The sequence below is a fragment of the Mobula hypostoma genome, chromosome 21 (genome assembly GCF_963921235.1).
Source record: "Mobula hypostoma chromosome 21, sMobHyp1.1, whole genome shotgun sequence".
Taxonomy (NCBI): domain Eukaryota; kingdom Metazoa; phylum Chordata; class Chondrichthyes; order Myliobatiformes; family Myliobatidae; genus Mobula; species Mobula hypostoma.
This window is the reverse complement of record NC_086117.1, coordinates 11,873,480-11,894,491: the sequence shown is the minus strand read 5'-3', so window position 1 is coordinate 11,894,491 and position 21,012 is coordinate 11,873,480. Positions and strand designations below refer to the sequence as shown.

The window sequence follows — 21,012 nt, the reverse complement described above, 5'->3', positions numbered from 1 at the left end:
CGTGTTGAAGTAATTGTGTGTGCACTTTCTGATACATTGGATGCCAAGTACAAAGAATAAATTTTCGGGTGTCATGATTACTGCAGACTCACAGGCAAGGCAACACATTGGTCCCCGTTTATTAAATCCTTTGCTTACCTGCAAGCTCCTCTCTGGAAGAGACCAGGCGGGGAGAACTATTTCCCGCTTCTATCTTCAAGGATAACCTGTGTATCAGTGGGTGGTTGGGGGGGGGGGGAAGTAAAATGAAACACAAGACATCAACGAAGTTGTATTAGGCACAGTGATTACAGATAAGAAAGACACAAAATTGTTCAATTTCTCTCCAAGGACCAAGCAGGAAGCCCACTGTTTCTCTTAAGTATGCTAATTGCAAAGACATTTGCTGAACTACGAGACATCAAACAGAAGACAATAATCAATACGTACCAAACCCAGTGGATGGTTATGAGATTTACAGACCTAAACCTGTGGTTTATGATCTATACCACATAAAATTCAGGGTTAAACTATTTATTTTGGATACAAAGGTATGGTTACTGGAGATGCATAAACATTTTTTGGTCTGGCTTCTTTGCACAATTGTCTCATTGAGAGTATTTCCAGAAGCTCTTTCTCTGCAAACTTTGCACGTACTAAACGATTACTGCTTGCTAACAGTATATTAGCTTTTATTATGAGTGGGCTGCCTGGTGTCCGTGGGCTGAGAGGGAAGACTCTCAGGATGAGGGTCTGGGAATATCATCTGGGACAAACCTAAGGTGAAGCACACACAGAGGCCACTTCATCAGATGCACCTGTACACATACTCATTAATGCAAATGTCTAATCAGCCAATCATGTGGCAGCAACTCGATTCATAAAAGCATGCAGACATGGTCAGGAGTTTCAGATCAAACATCAGAATGAGGAAGAGATGTGATCTAAGTGACTTTGACCGTGGAATAGCTGTCAGTGCCAGATGGGGTGGTTCAAATATTTCAGAAACTGCTGATCTCCTGGGATTTTCACGCACAACAGAATCTAGAGCTTACAGAGAATGGTGCAAAAAACAAAACAGAATCCAGCGAGCAGTAGTTCTGTGGGTGAAAACACCTTGTTAATGAAAGAGGTCAGAGAACGGCCAGACAGGCTCAAGTTGACAGGAAAGCGACAGTAACTTAAATAACCATGTGTTATAACAGTGGTGTGCAGAAGAGTAAAGCTGAACAAACATCACGTCAGATCTTGAAATGGATGGGTTACGGCTGCAGGAGACCATGAACATGCACTCAGTGGCCTCTTTATTAGGTTTAGGCAGTACCTAACAAAATGGATATTGAGTATTAGTGGCCATTGAGTGTATTAGACAGAGGAGGCAATTCATAAAGTGACCATTGAGTGCATCATCCATTGTGGATGGTGAACCTTTGGAATTCTCAGCTATAGAATATAACTAAAAGTGGATTGAGCCGATTGGGTGCTAGATTCAGTTTCCTTTTTTTAAACACCGTGGAAAGTTTGTTTGGTTAACTATTAACAAGCATCCAAACCCAATGTTGAGTGTTTTGGGTGTCCAATCTGTGAGTAATAGCAGCACTCTCTGAGGACAGATGCACTGGAGTGCATATCCTGAGTGACAGGAGACAGGAGGTGAGGGTGGAGGATTAACAAATGCAGTACTGCGAAGCGAAGGTGGGAACTCTCACTGAATGCAGTCCTTTAACCTAGAGCTGAGATGAGATGAGATCACACAGACACACAGACACACACACACACACACACACACACACACACACTCACACAAATTGAAGCTCAATTGCAAAACTGTAATGGTGTGCTGGCTGTTCTGAAAAACATGGCAGAACGTGTAGAGGGAAATATAAGAAATGGCAAAGAAAAGCTAAGTAGTTTATTACAGAAATAATAAAAACTGATGGGCTGACTTTGAATCTGAAAGTTGCTTGCAGTATAGTGCTCTGGTTTAAATTAACTGATACTTACTAATGTCAGAACTAGATTCTCTCTCGAGCTGTTTGGTTTATAGGTTGGGAAAAGGGAGGTTTACATAGTGTTTACACAGTTACCAGAGCATAGGGATCGGATGTTCCTCCCCCCTGCTTCATTCTGTTGCTCCACACCAGCCTCCCACCCCACAGTTCATTCACTTTTTGATTCTCTCGTGGCTATTGAACCTCCCATTCCATTAATCAGTCTCATTCAACACTTCCACATCATATTCCCTATTCTTATCATTTCCTCAGTGAAAGGATTTCCACCACATTCCTTGTTGATTTATAGGTGATCCCTAAATATTTGGATTTCATCCAACATTAAAAGCATCTGTTCTGTATAAATCCTTCCAAATGATGTCCTTCTTGAGTCACCTTTCAACTTTCCACCCTTCTATGGTGACAGAGGATAACCAGTCCTTCCACCCAACCACTCCATGCTGCTGTTTACCATTCCACGTCACCGTTTACCATTCCACGTCACCATTTACCATTCCACGTCTCCATTAACCATTCCACGTCACCATTTACCATTCCACATCTCCATTAACCATTCCACGTGACCATTAACCATTCCACGTCACCATTTACCGTTCCATGTCACCATTTACCATTCCACGTCTCCATTAACCATTCCACGTCACCATTTACCATTCCACATCTCCATTAACCATTCCACGTGACCATTAACCATTCCACATGACCATTAACCATTCCACGTCTCCATTAACCATTCCACGTCTCCATTAAACATTCCACGTCACCATTTACCATTCCACGTCTCCATTAACCATTCCACGTCTCCATTTTCCATTCCACGTCACCATTTTCCATTCCACGTCACCATTTACCATTCCATGTGACTATTAACCATTCCACGTCTCCATTAACCATTCCACGTCGCCATTTACCATTCCACGTCGCCATTAACCATTCCACGTCGCCACTAACCATTCCACGTCTCCATTAACCATTCCACATCTCCATTTACCATTCCACGTCTCCATTTACCATTCCACGTCTCCATTTACCATTCCACGTCGCCATTTACCATTCTACGTCTCCATTAACCATTCCACGTCTCCATTTACCATTCCACGTCTCCATTAACCATTCCACGTCGCCATTTACCATTCCACGTCGCCATTAACCATTCCACGTCGCCACTAACCATTCCACGTCTCCATTAACCATTCCACATCTCCATTTACCATTCCACGTCTCCATTTACCATTCCACGTCTCCATTTACCATTCCACGTCGCCATTTACCATTCTACGTCTCCATTAACCATTCCACGTCTCCATTTACCATTCCACGTCTCCATTAACCATTCCACGTCGCCATTTACCATTCCACGTCTCCATTAACCATTCCATGTCTCCATTAACCATTCCACATCTCCATTTACCAGTCCATGTCTCCATTAACCATTCCACATCTCCATTTACCACTCTACGTGGCTATTTACCAGTCCCGTCTCCATTAACCATTCCATGTGGCCATTTACCAGTCCATGTCTCCATTAACCATTCCACATCTCCATTTACCATTCTACGTGGCCATTTACCAGTCCCGTCTCCATTAACCATCCCACGTGGCCATTTACAATTCCATGTGACCATTTACCATTCCATATCTCCATTAACCAGTCCACATTGCCACTTACTAGTCCAGTCCATGTAGCCATTTATCAGTCCATATCATCATTACCAGTCTCTGGTGACATTTAACAGTCCATGTCACCATTTACACTCCACTCCAGTTTACCTCTTCTTTCCTCATCTCAGTTTGAACTATTGTTCATGGAAAAACTCCCCCCTTCCAACATCATAGTGGTATGGATAACTTTACTTACCACAGCACTGAACACAACCTATGGGGGTTCACTATCAAGAACTCTACAACTCAGGCTCTCGGTGTTATTTATTTATTATTATTTGTTTTGTTAAAGTACTTGCAGAATTTGGCTTTTTGCACACTAGTTGCTTCTCATTCTTTGCTAATGTGCAGTTTTTCATTGACTCTGTCGTATTTTGTTGTGCTACTGTGGATGCCTGCAAGAAAATGAATCTCAGGGTAATATATGGTGGCAAATCCTTTGACAATAAATTTACTTTGAATTTGTAGGAATATTAAGTCTTAGGGATGGCTTTTATTTTCTTCTGAGAAGGTTGAACTTTGAACATCATTCCAAGCTGGGAACTCTACCTGCACATCTGGTGGGGTGGCTCTGTTGGTGAGGAATGATATTCAGTCCCTTGCAAGGGGGGACATAGAATCAGGACTTGTAGAGTCAGTATGGATAGAACTGAGAAATTCTAAGGGTAGAAACACCCTAATTGGAGTTATCTACAGGCCCCCAAAACATTAGTCAGGATGTAGGGTGTAAGTTGAATCAAGAGTTAAAATTGGCGTGTAGCAAAGGTAATGCTACAGTTGTTATGGGGTATTTCAACATGCAGGTAGACTGGAAGAATCAGGTTGGTACTGGATCCCGAGAAAGGGAGTTTGTGGAGTCTCTCCGAGGTGGATTCTTAGAACAGCTTGTACTGGAGCCTACCAGAGAGAAGGCAATTCTAGATTTAGTGTTGTGCAATGAACCGAATTTGATCAGGGACCTCGAGGTAAGGGAACCATTAGGAGGTAGTGACCACAATATGATAAATTTTAATCTACAAATTGAGAGGGAGAAGGGAAAATCGGAAGTGTCAGTATTACAGTTGAACAAAGGGAACTATGGAGCTATGAGGGAGGAGCTGGCCGAAGTTCAATGGAACAATACCCTAGCAGGGATGACAGTGGAACAACAATGGCAGGTATTTCTGGGAATAATGCAGAAGGTGCAGGATCAGTTCATTCCAAAGAGGAAGAAAGATCCATAGGGGAGTAAGGGGAGGCCGTGGCTGACAAGGGAAGTAAAGGACAGTATAAAGATAAAAGAGAAGAAGTATAACATAGCAAAGATGAGTGGGAGGCTGGAGGATTGAAAACTTTTAAAGAGCAACAGAAGATAACTAAAAAGGTAATACATGGAGAAAAAAATGAGGTACGAAGGTAAACTAGCCAAGAATATAAAGGAGGATAGTAAAACCTTCTTTAGGTATGTGAAAAGGAGAAAAATAGTTAAGACCAAAATTGGGCCCTTGAAGACAGAAAGGGGTGAAGTTATTATGGGGAGCAAGGAAATGGCAGATGAGTTGAACTGGTACTTTGGATCTGTCTTCACTAGGGAAGACACAAACAATCTCCCAGATATAATAGTGGCCAAAGGACCTAGGGTAACGGATGAACTGAAGGAAATTTATATTAGGCAGGAAATGGTGTTGGATAGACTGTTGGGTCTGAAGGTTGATAAGTCCCCGGGACTTGATGGTCTGCATCCCAGGGTACTTAAGGAGGTGGCTTTAGAAATCGTGGACACATTGGTAATCATTTTCCAATGTTCTATAGATTCAGGATCAGTTCCTGTGGATTGGAGGGTGGCTAATGTTGTCCCTCTCTTCAAGAAGGGAGGAAGAGAGAAAACAGGGAATTATAGACCGGTTAGCCTGATGTCGGTGGTGGGAAAGATGCTGGAGTCAATTATAAAAGATGAAATTACGACGCATTTGGATAGCAGTAACAGGATCGGTCCAAGTCAGCATGGATTTACGAAGGGGAAATCGTGCTTGACTAATCTTCTGGAATTTTTTGAGGGTGTAACTATGAAAATGGACAAGGGAGAGCCAGTGGAAGTAGTGTACCTGGACTTTCAGAAAGCCTTTGATAAAGTCCCACATAGGAGATTAGTGGGCAAAATTAGGGCACATGATATTGGGGGCAGAGTACTGACATGGATTGAAAGTTGGCTGGCTGACAGAAAACAAAGAGTAGCGATTAACGGGTCCCTTTCGGAATGGCAGGTGATGACCAGTGGGGTACCGCAGGGTTCAGTGCTGGGACCGCAGCTGTTTACAATATATATTAATGATTTAGATGAGGGAATTAAAAGTAACATTAGCAAATTTGCGACGACACAAAGCTGGGTGGCAGTGTGAAATGTGAGGAGGATGTTATGAGAATGCAGGGTGACTTGGACAGGCTGGGTGAGTGGGCAGATGCAGTTTAAAGTGAATAAATGTGAGGTCATCCACTTTGGTGGTAAGAACAGGAAGGCAGATTATTATCTAAATGGAGTCAAGTTAGGAAAAGGGGAAGTACAATGAGATCTAGGTGTTCTTGTACATCACTGAAAGCAACCATGCAAGTACAGCAGGCAGTGAAGAAAGCTAATGGCATGCTGGCCTTCATAACAAGGGGAGTTGAGTATAAGAGCAAAGAGGTCCTTCTGCAGTTGTACAGGGCCCTGGTGAGACCACACCTGGAGTACTGTGTGCAGTTTTGGTCTCCAAATTTGAGGAAGGACATTCTTGCTATTGAGGGAGTGCAGCGTAGGTTCACAAGGTTAATTCCCGGGATGGCAGGACTGTCATATATCGAAAGATTGGAGCGACTGGGCTTGTATACTCTGGAATTTAGAAGGCTGAGAGGGGATCTTATTGAAACATATAAGATTATTAAGGGATTGGACACGCTGGAGGCAGGAAGCATGTTCCCGCTGATGGGTGAGTCCAGAACCAGAGGCCACAGTTTAAAAATAAGGGGTAGGCCATTTAGAACAGAGTTGAGGAAAAACTTTTTCACCCAGAGAGTGGTGGATATATGGAATGCTCTGTCCCAGAAGGTTGTGGAGGCCAAGTCTCTGGATGCTTTCAAGAAAGAGATGGATAGAGCTCTTAAGGATAGCGGAATCAAAGGTTATGGGGATAAGGCAGGAACTGGATACTGATAGTGGATGATCAGCCATGATCACAGTGAATGGCGATGCTGGCTCGAAGGACCAAATGGCCTACTCCTGCACCTATTGTCTATTGTTTATTGACTCAAGGTGATCTAATCTACTCTTTTTGTAAAGAGCAATTTCAGAGAGTCAGAGAGTAACATGGCACGGAAACTGTCCCTTCTGCCCAACTGGTCAATGCTGGCCAAGGTTTGCCTCAAACCACTCCCAGTTTACTTTACAATCACCTCTGTCCCTTCTGGTTATTGGTACTTCTGAGGGAAATAGTTTCTATTGTTGCAGTATGGACCAAACTCTTGTGGATTTAAACACGACTTAGGGATTTATTTAGAGATACAATGCAGAATTGTCCCTTTCAGCTCTTCGAGCCATGCCACCACAGCAACCACCGACAACTCCGAATTAACCCTAATGTAATCACAGGGCAATTTATAATGACCAATTAACCTACCCAATATGCCTTTGGACTGTGGGAGGAAACTGGAGCACCTGGGGAAAACCCAAGCATTCCAGGGAGGGGATGTACAGAGACTCTTTAGAGAGAATGCCAGAATTGTGTCACGATGTTCGCAGGCAACATCAGAACCCAAGTGCAGAGGAAAGACTGACTTTGATGTAGAGACGGTGACGAGAGCTTATTCATAATAATTTCAAAAGAACATGGGTGGCTCGGCCAAGTGACACCGGGAGAAGTAACATTCTCAAAACTAAGACCCTGTGATTAGCGCTAAATGGGCATCTGTTTAAATAATACAAGTACCACGGAATCCCTGAGCCCATCACAAGCTTAAATGAAGGTACCAGAAGTCTGCATTGAAAGAGCGAGTCGGTTGAGAAAAACTCAAGGAACTCTAAATGATTAACATCTGTGGTTAGACAACAACTAACCAATACAGGGACTCCAAAAACCTTGGAGCCCAATGCTCTCCAGTGCCCTGCACAGGGGCGAAGAATTCATTACAATCAAATTCCTGAGCTGTAATAGTGTCCCGCTAAACACTATGCTACTGGGCGCAGGTCTGCTCTTCGTCTTCTCTGCTCAAAGGGTGTTACAATGGAGCAACTAATTGAGCCCCTGCCCCACAGCACCAGTGACCACGGCTCTCACGGTGGTGTCTGAAAAGAGGATGCTGTCTAAGTTGCATGCCATCTTGGACAATGTCTCCTATCCACTACATAATGTACTGGTTGGGCACAGGAGTACATTCAGCCAGAGACTCATTCCACCGAGATGCAGCACTGAGCGTCATAGAAAGTCATTCCTGCCTGTGGCCATCAAACTTTACAACCCCTCCCTTGGAGGGTCAGACACCCTGAGCCAATAGGCTGGTCCTGGACTTATTTCCTGGCATAATTTACATATTATTATTTAACTATTTATGGTTTCATTACTATTTATTATTTATGGTGCAACTGTAACGAAAACCAGTTTCCCCCGGGATCAATAAAGTATGACTATGACTATGACTATGACTATCAATCCTGACCTCGAGGCCCGTCTACACAGAGTTGTTGTTGTGTGTGTCTCTCTCTCTCTCTCTCTCTCTCTCTCTCTCCCTCTCTCTCCCCCTCCCCCTCCCTCTCTCCCCTTCCCTCTCCCTCCCTCCCTCTCCCTCCCTCCATCGAGGGACAGAGAGATCGCTCCTGCAACAATGAGAGCTAAGACCAGCAACTCCGAAGATATGCAGGCTGGTAGATGAATTGGCTGCTGGAAATTGGTCTAGTCTGTTGGCAAGTGGTAGAATCCCACAGGGAGGGGTGGATTAAGGGAATATAGGGTGAATTAAAAAATGGGATTAATATATGATTAGTGTAAATAGGCAGCTGATGGACTAGATGGGCTGAAGGGCCTATTTCTGTGCTCTACGTCTCTATGAGAGAATCTGAAGCTCTTGCATCTCTCCTTATAACTGTATTCCCTTTCCCCAGTGCCATTCCCAAGTTCCCCTTTCACACTCATTAGTTAGCAGTTCAAACTTAAAATGCAAATAGGTTATTTTCATTAACACCTCTGTGGAAAAACTGCTGACATGAGTCAACTAATCTCACGATGCCAGCAGGCACATTTGCTGAAAACATTATTGGCTCCTACTGCATCCCAGTGTGCCAAGTGGAAACTATCAAGACTACCAAACAAACTGTTTGACTGGAAACCAAGACAGGTTGGTTACATTAGGTACTGGATTACGTCAGAGTTACTTTCCCCAAGTGGTAAGACTGATCAACACCTCTACCCACTAACCCACCCCTCCATATCCCCATCACCACTACTTTATCGTTTCCTGCCACAGTTACGTTATTTACAGATATTCCTGTGCCTAGCATCATTTTATGGGCATACAATCAATCTATGTATATACGCTATCTTATGTATTTATATTTATTGTGTTTTTTATTATCGTGTTCTTTATCTTTTTTTCATCTTGAGCTTTATCGGATTCGGAGTAACAATTATTTTGTTCTCCCTTATACTTGTGCACTGGAAATGATATTAAACAATCTTGAATCTTGAGTTACACACATAAAAGTTGCTGGTGAACGCAGCAGGCCAGGCAGCATCTCTAGGAAGAGGTACATTCGACGTTTCGGGCCGAGACCTTTTGTCAGGAAAGGTCTCGGCCCGAAACGTCGACTGTACCTCTTCCTAGAGATGCTGCCTGGCCTGCTGCGTTCACCAGCAACTTTTATGTGTGTTGCTTGAAATTCCAACATCTGCAGAATTCCTCGTGTTCGAATCTTGAGTTAAGGGCTTTTGTGTTCTGTAGTTGAATAATTCATCTTACTAGACACTGCAAGCCTAAACCTATCTGTTTCAGCAACTTTCTTTGATGTGCAAGCTGCAGGGTGGGTGAGAGGGTAGAATCTGTCTGGTCTGCTCTTAATGAGGACAGGAGGCTTAATTATAGGAGGTTTATGAGAATTTCCTGGGAATTGAAGGGTAACGTATGAGGAGAGTTTGATGGATCTGGGCCTGGACTCACTGGAGTTTAGGAGAATGAGGGGGGATGTCATTGAAACCTTCAAACATTGAAAGGGCTAGATAGAGTGGATCTATAGTAAGGAAGTCTAGGACCAGAGGACACAACCTCAGAATAGAAGGACACTCCTTTAGAACAGAGATGAGGAGTAATTTCTCTAGCCAGACGGTAGTGAGTGTGTGGAATTTATTGCCAGGGTTGGCTGTGGAAGCCAAGTTACTGCGTACATTTAAAGCAGAGATTCAAAAGTTCATTTATTATCAAAGTAGGCAACCAGATACAACTCTGAGATTCATCTTCTCCAGGTAGCCATGAAACAAAGAAAGAACATGAAAGTTGTTCAGAGGGAAACATCATACCCATTCCCTGCACAAAAAAGAACAGCATCCCGATCATCAATCCCCAAAACACCCTCCCTGTTTTGTAACATAAGAATGTTGGCCCCCTAACAACCCCTTTCCCGCACAAAAAACTAACAGAATGCAACAAGAACATTAACCCCCAACCCCCTCTCCTTGCACAACAAAACAGAAAAGGAACGAGCAAAAAAACACAGAATATAAAAACCATAAGTCTAAAAAAGTACACAGTCGATAAATACAGAACCACGATGCCATCCTCCGGCATAACCAACATTCATCGAAAGATCGGCTCTTGATTAGTCAGGGTGTCGAAGGTACAGACAGAAAGCAAAAGAACAGGGTTGAGAGGGAAAATTAATCAGCTTTGATCGAATGGTGCAGATGATTTGATGGGCTGAATGCCCAACTCTGCTTCTATTTCTTAGAGTCTTATGATTTTATTTGAGACACCAGACCCATCAATAGGACGAGTCTTACCACTGTCTAAGATGGACTTGAAAATAACTGAGTCATTACCAAAAATAAATATGGCTCACATCTTTTCCAGGGTGATTCAGGATCGGCAAAAATAAAATAGCCTTGTCTGCCTTACCCACACCACAACAATGAATAAATGAAGCACAATCTAATTAAATCAATCTGTAAATGATGGAAATTCTCCACAGGGTCAGGCAGCAACTATGGAGAGGGAAAAAGAGTTAATGTTTCTGGCTGACATCCTTTCGACAAATGCCTACTCAGCATTTTTCATTCCTGTTTCAGATTTCCAGCATCCATAAGATACAGAAGCAGAGCCAGGCTATTTGTTCCATTGAGTCTGTTCCGCCATGTCATCATGGCTGATCCATTTTCCCTCTCAGCCCCAATCTCCTGCATCCTTCTGGTATCCCTTCATGCCCTGACTAATCAATAATCTATCAATCTCTGCTTTAAATATACCCAATGACTTGGCCTCCACAGCCACCAGTGGCAACAAATTCCACAGACTCACCACTCTCTGGTTAAAGAAATTCCTCCTCATTTCTGTTCTAAATGGACGTCCCTCTATTCTGAGGCTGTGTCCTCTGGTCTTGGACTCTCCCAACATAGGAAACAGCCTCCCTCCACCTGCTCTGTAGAGGCCTTTCAACATTCGATGGGTTTCACTGAGATTCCCAACCTCCCATTCTTCTGAATTTCAGTGAGTACAGGCCCAGAGCCAGCAAACGTTCTTCATATGAAAAGCCTTTCAATCCCTGAATCGCTTTCATGAACCTCCTTTGAACCCTCTCCAAAGTCAACACATCCTTTCTAAGATAAGGAGCCTAAAATTGCTCACAATACTGTAAGTGAGGATTTACCAGTGCCTCGTAAAGCCTCAACATTACATCCGTGCTTTTATATTCTAGCATCCGCTGCTGCAGGGAAGTTAAACATCTCACCTTTCACTTACAGGTTTGGAGATGATCCAAGGGCTCCCACTGTTTTAGGGGGAGATTGAACTTCACGGAGTGGTATGGTAGTGTAGCACTTAGTGCATCATTTTACAGTGCCAGCTAACTATCACTGACTGGGGTTCAATTCCTGCTGCCGTCTGTCAGGAGTTTGTATGTTCTCCCTGTAAACCACATGGGTTTCCTCTGGGTGCTCCTGTTTCCTCCCACATTCCAAAGACATACGGACTAGAATTATTCACAAACACAAAAAAGACTGCAGATACTGGAAATCCAAAGCAACACGCACACAGAACGCTGGGAAAGAGTAAGCAGTTGAACTTTCAGGCTGAGACCCTTCTTCAGGACTGGAAAGGGAGGGGAGAGGTCAGAATAAGAAGGTGGGGGGGGGGAGGAAGAAGTACAAGGTGGCAGGTGATAGGTGAAACCAGGAGAGGGGGAGGGTTTGAAGTAAAGAGCTGAAAGTTGTTGATTGGTGAGAGAGGTAAAGAGCTGGAGAAGGGGAAATCTGATAGGAGAGGACAGAAGGTCATGGAAGAAAGGAAAGGGCAAGGAGCACCAGAGGGAGGTGATGGGCAGGCAAGGAGATAAGGTGAGAAAGGGAAACAGGAATGGGGAATGGTGACGGAGGCGGGTGGGGAGCAATTATCAGATGTTTGAGAAATCAATGTTCATGCCATGAGGTCAGAGGCTACTCAGATGGAATATAAGGTGTTTCCCCTCCAACCTGAGTGTGGCATCATCGTGGCAGTAAAAGAGGCCATGAACTGCTACGTTGGAATGGGAATAGGGAGCAGAAGTAGAATTGAAATGGGTGGCCACTGGGAAAATCCCACTTTTTGTGATGAAGGTGCTCGATGAAAAAGTCTCCCAGTCTATATTGAGAATCACCAATATACAGCAGGACAAACTGGGAGCTCTGGATACAGTAAATTATTGAGCTGTGAGCATGCTATGTTGGCGTCAGAGCAGCACACATGAAATGCTGGAAGAACTCAGCAGGTCAGGCAGCATCTATGGAGGGGAATAATCAATCAACGTTTCTGGCCAAGACCCTTCATCAGGACTGGAGAAGAAGGGGGAAGAAGTACGACGACACATGAGAGCTGACCTGTACAATCCTCATTGATTTAATTTGATGCAATCAACACATTTCACTGTATATTTTGCTGTTTCGATGCATGCCTGACAAATAATGCTAATCTTCAGTGGCCATGACCACAGACAGGAAATATTTGTTCCAAATGGTTTCGCTAATCTACACTGCTTCTTGAAAGACGGCCGAGAAAAGCTGGTCCAGGGACGTGCCTGAATCTCCTTCTGTTCCTCCTCTGCACAGCTTCTGTGTATACAGTGGAGGCTTCTAAACTTCCCATAGGACTGTTCAATGGCACCAACTCTGCCTGAATACTCATGTCAACCAGACTCCTCTCATAGCTGTAGCTACAGACACATATCAGTTACCTGTACCATGCAATATAAAACGGAACAACTATTTAAAACCACAGCTGACTTCTTTGTACTTGTGTTGGTTTTTAGCCTCTTGGGTGGAATGGATAACTAAAATATTATGCTAACATGGAACCTAAAAGGAATCAAGTTCACCTCTTTCTTGAGCCCTGCAGTGATGTGGAGCCTGGCTTTAATCCGCAGTGCATAGAAGCGATGTTTAGGAGGGTTTGGGATTAGAATTAGACATGGAAACGTTCACTAACATTAGGTCTCTAGATAAAATGTCTGCTATACTATTCCGGTTTCATTAAGAGAGAACAGTGCATTTGAAGAGGAAGTAGATGAAAGTCTTAAACTCATTTGCACCTTCCTCAAATCAAATTTTATTTAGCAATGCAACACACACAAAATGCTGGAGGAACTCAACTGGCCAGGCAGCATCTACGGAAAAGAGTAAACAAGTGATGTTCTGGGCTGAGACCTTTCATCATTTCCAGCATCGGTAGATTTTCTTGTGTTTGAGGTAAACAACAAGGCCACAGCAACGTAGACTGCAAGGACAAGAATGTATCTTCTGAATCAGAATCGGCTTTGATTATCACCATCTTATATGATACGGGATTTGTTGTTTTGTGGCAGTAGTACAGTACAAGGATGTAAGAGTGGATGTGGAAAGGATGTGTCTTATGGTGGGGGCGTCTAGGACCAGACGACACAGCCTCAGTATGGAGAAGCATCCTTTTACGACGGAGATGAGGAGGAATTTCTTTAGCCAGAGGGTGGTGAATCTGTGGAATTCTTTGCCACAGGTGGCTGTGGAGGCCAAGTCATTGGGTATATTTAAAGCAGAGATTGATAGATTATTGATTAGTCAGGGCATGAAGGGATACCAGAAGGATGCAGGAGATTGGGGCTGAGAGGGAAAATGGATCAGCCATAATGAAATGGTGGAACAGACTCGATGGGCCAAATGGCCTAATCCTACTTCTATATATTACGGTCTTATTACTATAAATCACAAAATCGATAGTGAAATAAAACAGGTAGTGTTCATGGAACGTTTAATGGCAGAGGGAAAGAAACTATTTCTGAATCATTGAGTGTTGTTGTATCTCCCTCCCAACAAATAGTAGTAGTGAGAAGAGGGCATGACCCAGATGGTGAGGATCTTTAATGATGGATGCCAGCTTCTCGAGGCATTGCCTCTTAAAGATGTCCTCAATGGTGGGGTGGCTAGCTGGCTGAGTCTACAGCCTTCTGCAGCCTCTGAAATCCTGCACACAACGTATCAGGCAGTGATGCAACCATCCTGTTATGATGGCTAGGCCTTACACGTCACCTGCTGACCTTGTCTCCTCAGCCGTTTGGAATCATGGAAGTGCTGGAGAGGGAAAGAGCATTTACCTGGTTCCGAGTTACTAAGGAGAAGAGACTCATTTGTAAGGCCAGTGATGTTGTGGGGATGGAACTGGACTCTCTCACAGTGGTGTCTGAAAAGAGGATGCTGTCTAAGTTGCATGCCATCTTGGACAATGTCTCCCATCCACTACATAATGTACTGGGTGGGCACAGGAGTACATTCAGCCAGAGACTCAGTCCACTGAGATGCAGCACAGAACATCATAGGAAGTCATTCCTGCCTGTGGCCATCAAACTTTACAACTCCTCCCTTGGAGGATCAGACACCCTGAGCCAATAGGCTGGTCCTGGACTTATTTCCTGGCATAATTTACATATTACTATTTAATTATTTATGGTTTTATATTGCTATATTTATACTCTATTCTTGGTTGGTGCAACTGTAATGAAAACCAATTTCCCTCGGGATCAATAAAGTATGACTATGACTATGCCTAGATCAGGTGTGTGTGTGTGTGTAGGGGGTGGAGGGAGCCAGGAGGGAGAAAGGGAAGAGGATGGTGGGGTGCTGTGTGGGTGATCAGAATGAGGACAAAACTTGGGAGGCCGAGGTTTAGAAGGGGTGCCGGTTTTTGTTTCTCCCCTGGATCTGCCCGACCTGCTGAGTTTCTCCAGCAGATTCCACTCTGCTTCAGATTCCAGCAATCTCTCATAAACACAAGAGGTTTTATAGATGCCATAAATCTAAAGTAGCACACACAAAATGCTGGAGGAACTCACCAAGTCAGACAGTATTTATGGAGGGGAATAAATAAACAAAGTTTTAGGCTGATACTCTTCATCAGGACTTGTGTTCTAACAGACATCCCACCTCTCCCGGCAGTTCCGGGAGTCTCCCGCATATCGATAGTGGCTCCCTGATGCCCGGAAATTATATACAATATCCTGGAAATAGATTTTTTTGAGTGGGAGAGGGAGAGGGAGAGCAAGCATCCTGATTGGTCTCTCTTCGTGTTAAGAGTGGTCAAGGAAACAATATGATTTGAGGATATGAAACGATATGAGTCAGCTGCAACTTTCCTTATTCTCTGTCACGCACTGTTGAATTTTAATGCACGCGAGGTCATCAGTGACCCAAGACGTGCAAAGGAATGGGTCTGTGACCCACTTGTGAATGTCCCTGGTGAATCATCCATGTCAGCGTGGGAAAAAGATCAACTCCTCAAGCTTGCAAATGACGACAGGCTGAAAAGTATGTTTGACATAACGTCTCTGCCGGCATTCTGGATCAAAGTCAAGGCTGAATATCCTGAGATAGCCACGAAAGCACTGCAAACGTTGCTTCCATTTCCAACATATTTCTGCGAAGCCAAAGATTGTGTAGCCAAGTTTCCATCGAACTCAATATATAAGTTTGCTGATGACATAACAATTGTAGGCCGTATCTTGGGTAATGATGAGTTTGAGTACAGAGAGGAAATTAAGAACTTGGTGGCATAGTGCGAAGACAACAACCTATCCCTCAACATCAGCAAGACTAAGGAATTGGTTGTTGACTTCAGAAGGAGTAGCGGACCACACGACCCAATTTACATCGGTGGTGCGCAAGTGGACCAGGTCAAAAGCTTTACGTTCCTCAGGGTCAATATCACAAATGACCTGACTTGGTCCAACCAAGCAGAGTCCACTGCCAAGAAGGCCCACCAGCACCTTTACTTCCTGAGAAAACTAAAGAAATTCGGCCTGTTACCTAAAACCCTCACTAATTTTTATAGCTGCACCATAGAAAGCATTCTTCTAGGGTGCATCACAACCTGGTATGGAAGTTGTTCTGTCCAAGACCAGAAGAAGCTGCAGAAGATCATGAACACGGCGCAGCACACCACACAAACCAATCTTCCGTCCTTGGACTCACTTTACACCGCACGCTGTCGGAGCAGTGCTGCCAGGATAATCAAGGACACGACCCACCCAGCCAAGACCCTTTTCCTCCCTCTTCCCTCTGGGAGAAGGCTCAGGAGCTTGAAGACTCGTACGGCCAGATTTGGGAACAGCTTCTTTCCAACTGTGATAAGACTGCTGAACGGATCCTGAGCTGGATCTGGGCCGTACCCTCCAAATATCCGGACCTGCATCTCAGTTTTTTTGCACTACCTTACTTTCCATTTTTCTATTTTCTATTTATGATTTATAATTAAAATTTTTAATATTTACTATCAATTTGTAATCCAGGGAGCGAGAAGCGCAGAATCAAATATCGTTATGATGATTGTACGTTCTAGTATCAATTGTTTGGCGACAATAAAGTATAAAGAATAGCCTGGACATAAGGAACCCCCTTCGAGTATTGCTGTCTCCCATCACCACTCAATAGGACCGTGTTGTTGCAGGAAAACAAGCCCAGGTCTCCCACTGATGCAGTGATAATTGATGTGTTGCAATGATTTTATATGTTCATACGAGGAAAATATGTGCTGTGTGTTTAATATCCAAATGTTACTTAAAATGTTATGATGCTATTGACGTATAATTCAGTGGTCCCCAACCTCTGGGCCGCGAAGAATACAGCGGTGGCCGGAACGCACCCAGCACATCTTTAAGAAAAAAGCCGAAATAAACAAGCTAATTAAGCCGATTGCGTCGCCTCTCATCTGGGCCGACATTTACGTGCCGGGTGGCACCTAATCAATTAGCTTGTTTATTTTGGCTTTTTTCTTGAAGATGCGCTGGGTGCGTTCCGGCCACCGCTGTACATCTGCATTCTTTACGGCCCGGAGGTTTGGGACACCTGTTCTAATTGACTTATCACTACATTCATGCGAGGAAAATATGCGCCGTGTGTTTAATATTAAATTCGTTAAACCCCTTTAGAAACGAAATTGAGTGTATTAGCTACTTACAAGTGACTTATAGTTGACTTATCACCTATATTCTGGTCGCGTTTATCACCCACCCGCCACCCCGCACCCCTTCCCCCCCGGGGTTGGCCGGTCTGCAAGAATATTGTCAATATTAAACTGGTATGTGGTGCAAAAAAGGTTGGGGAGCCATGATTTAAACTAGTTGGCTAGCTGCCAAGGAGCTACGCTATTGATGTCTTACATGATGAGGATAAACTCCCTGTAGACTTGCTTAAAGTTGTGTTAGAATAAACATGATAATATAATATAATATAAGTACATATTTTAATGTCACATTTGCTGCATATACTCAACTTGGTTTACAGATTAGACAAAATCACTAAACAAAGTGTTACATACACCCTTGGAGGTCGGCGGGTGGGGGGTGGTAGTGATATGGGTTTGCGGGGGGTGGGGGTGCTACCTCCCTGAAATGAGTTTTTGCGGGGTGGGATGTCTGTTCTAATGAAATCAGAGTCTCATGAAGGGTCTCGGCCAGAAACGTTGACTGCTTGTTCCCTTCCATAGATGCAGCCTGACTTGCTGAGTTCCTCCAGCATTTCGTATCGGCAGTCTTTTGTGCCTCCAAAAATGACAGAGAGCTGTGGACATGGCTCTGCACATCACAGAAACCAGCCTCCCCTACAGGGGCTCTGTCTACAGTTCTCGTTGCCTCGGTAAAGCAGCCAGCGTAAACAAAGACCCCACCCACTAGGATGATGTCTCTTCTCCCCTTTTCAATTGGGCAGAAGGTACAAAAGCATGAAAGGACATACCACCAGGCTCAAGGAATTCTATCTCACTATTGTCAGAATCTAAAACAGTCCTCTTGTACAATCAAATTGATTCGTCCTCACAGTCTGTCTCATCATGAATTTGCACCTTATTGTCTGCATGTCCTCTGTAACACTAATTTTGCATTCTGATATTGCTTGCGATACTTTGATGTACAGATGTAATGAAATGATTTGTATGAAAGATATGCAAAACAAAGTTTTTAATACATGTAACACACATCAAAGTTGCTGGTGAACACAGCAGGCCAGGCAGCATCTCTAGGAAGAGGTACAGACGACGTTTCGGGCTGAGACCCTTCGTCAGGACTAACTGTAGGAAGAGCTAGTAAGAGATTTGAAAGGGGGAGGGGGCGGGGGCGGGGGAGATCCAAAATGATAAGTAAACTTCCACTAATGCCCCACCTCCCCCTCGTACCCCATTCGTTATTTATTTATATACACACAATCTTTCTCTCTCTCTCCTTTTTCTCCCTCTGACTATACCCCTTGCCCATCCTCTGGGTTTTTCCCCCCTCCTCCTTTTCCTTCTCCCTGAGCCTCCTGTCCCATGATCCTCTCATATCCCTTTTGCCAATCACCTGTCCAGCTCTTGGCTCCATCCCTCCTCCTCCTGTCTTCTCCTATCATTACTAGCTCTTACTAGCTCTTCCTTCAGTTAGTCCTGACAAAGGGTCTCGGCCCGAAACGCCGACTGCACCTCTTCCTAGAGATGCTGCCTGGCCTGCTGCGTTCACCAGCAACTTTGATGTGTGTTGCTTGAATTTCCAGCATCTGCAGAATTCCTCGTGTTTGCGTTTTTAATACAAGTAGGCAATTTAAAAAATGACCAATTTCAAAATTCAAAGTTCAAAGTAAATGTATTATTAAAATATGTGTATGTCACATGTACTACCTTGAGATTCATTCTCTTGCAGGCATTCACAGGTATACAAAGAAATACAATATAATCCCTGACAAACAACCGATGTGCAAAAGAAACCAAAAGTAAATAAATAATACTGAGAACATGAGTTGTAGAGACCTTGAAAGTGAATCCATAGGTGTAGAGTCAGTTCAGTGTTGAGGTGAGTGAAGTTATCCACACTAGTTCAAGAGCCGGATGGTTGAGGGGTAATAACTGCTCCTGATCCTGGTGGTGATGGACCTAAACCACTTTATATCTTGCCTGACGGCAACAGTGAGAAGAGAGCAGGGCCTAGATGGTGGGGTTTCTTGATGATGGATGCTGATAGTCTTTAGAAATATGGGAACAGGAACTCACTGGGAGTACATGTATTGGTGAAATGTTCCGGTGATTGTGTTAAGAGTATACAATGGAACAGAGCCAAAGCTAAAGCTTCGACAACATCAATGACTGAAGGGGGTCCCTCACTCAGGACAGTTTGAGGAACTCTGCCCAAAAACAGTTGCATAATTTGGAAAATGTGTAGATCGGGTAGTTGATGGTTGGGTTGAGTTGTTCTCTGTTCTTGGCAATTTACTTGCAAGCGTTTCAGCTTCATGTGAGGAGGCATCCTCAGTGCCCTGTTGAATTGTGCGTGGAAAACCACGCTTCTAGGAGTTAAAAAATATTACATCAGTCAACCTGGGGGAAAACGATCCACAAGGATCCGTGAACATGACCTGGCTGTAAAGCAGCATAACCAACTCTCCCCAGTCTCTCCCCACGAAGATCGAGAGGGGCACAAATTCAACTGCCATCAGCGGAAGTCATGGCGCAAGCGAACACACAGCATGCAAGAGAATTCCTAGAAGTGTGGTTTTCCATGAACAATTCTGTAAACAAACACGTAGAACTTAATCCTATTTATGAGCCAATGTGGGCAAATTTCCAGATCACAGCCAATCAGCAATGAGAATTCGGCACCCCCACCACAATTGAGTTTCCAAAATGATATCCGATCAGCTGATTGAGAAGTACATAAAAGCCAAGCACTCGGAGGACACACTACAATTAACAGCACACCGACGATGTCTTCTCGAATGGTGATGAAACGTTTGCAAGTAAATTGCCAAGATCAGAGAACAACTCAACCCAAACAGTTGCATAACCCTTTTCTTCAGTTACCATTGCTATCAGAAGCAACACTAAGTCTAAGGTGATCATATTCTTTACTGGGAAAGAATTTCATAATCCTGTTCCAATAGGAGTTGAGTCATTTTAGGGTCCAGTTCAATTATGAGATATTACTGGTGACAATAAACTGCAGGAGATCCCAATACACATTAAACATCAAGCTCTTGCCAAGTATTACATGCTAATTCAAATTAGATACAAGTGCCATAGTTAATCGAACACATATTTACTACAGTACATCAACTGTTTAAAAAGAACCCTCTTAAAATACTGGCCAGCTTTCTACAGGCAAATCCCCTTCTGTTTTACAGTTTTTATGACAACAGCTGCTGATGGTTTATCCAGGAAGGAAACTATGGAAAAGGTTTTTGACAAAAGGTCATGTGAGCACCAATATTTGCAGAATCAGGTCAACTTGAATCTTAACCCAACTTCCTCTCTGAAGTCTGATTCTGAAAGTCACTTCACAAATGGACCAATGTCATAGAGTCATCAAGGGTCAACATTTTTAGCCACATACATTGACATGAATTACAAACTGGCATGACATGTAACAAAGAACAAAACATTCAACTGTTACGAAAAATAATGAAGTACTGTATATGAAAATAAGTTAAAGGATAAAGATATGGAATAAAATGTGCTTAATTACTTAAGTACCAGCATGCATTTACAACATAAACAGCGGTAATAAAAGAGTTCTAAAATTTTACAGCAACACAGCACGGGAACAGGCCCTTCAGCCCATCTTGTCTGTACCAGCCTGGTCTTCTGCCTAGTCCCATTTACCTGTGCTCAGAGCATACACCACCATAACTCT

The 21,012-nt window shown here is 43.6% G+C and overlaps 1 protein-coding gene across 4 annotated transcripts in view; it reads right to left on the bottom strand.

Moving 5' to 3' along the window:
* The window catches only part of LOC134359788 (ras-specific guanine nucleotide-releasing factor RalGPS1-like), a 756,496-nt gene that overhangs the window by 124,042 nt on the left and 611,442 nt on the right, over nt 1-21,012 (bottom strand). For all 4 annotated transcript variants that reach the window (XM_063073428.1, XM_063073429.1, XM_063073430.1 and 1 more), the window contains one exon: nt 139-206. In XM_063073428.1, coding sequence (XP_062929498.1) covers nt 139-206 — 68 coding nt within the window. The remainder of the gene's footprint in view (nt 1-138; nt 207-21,012) is intronic.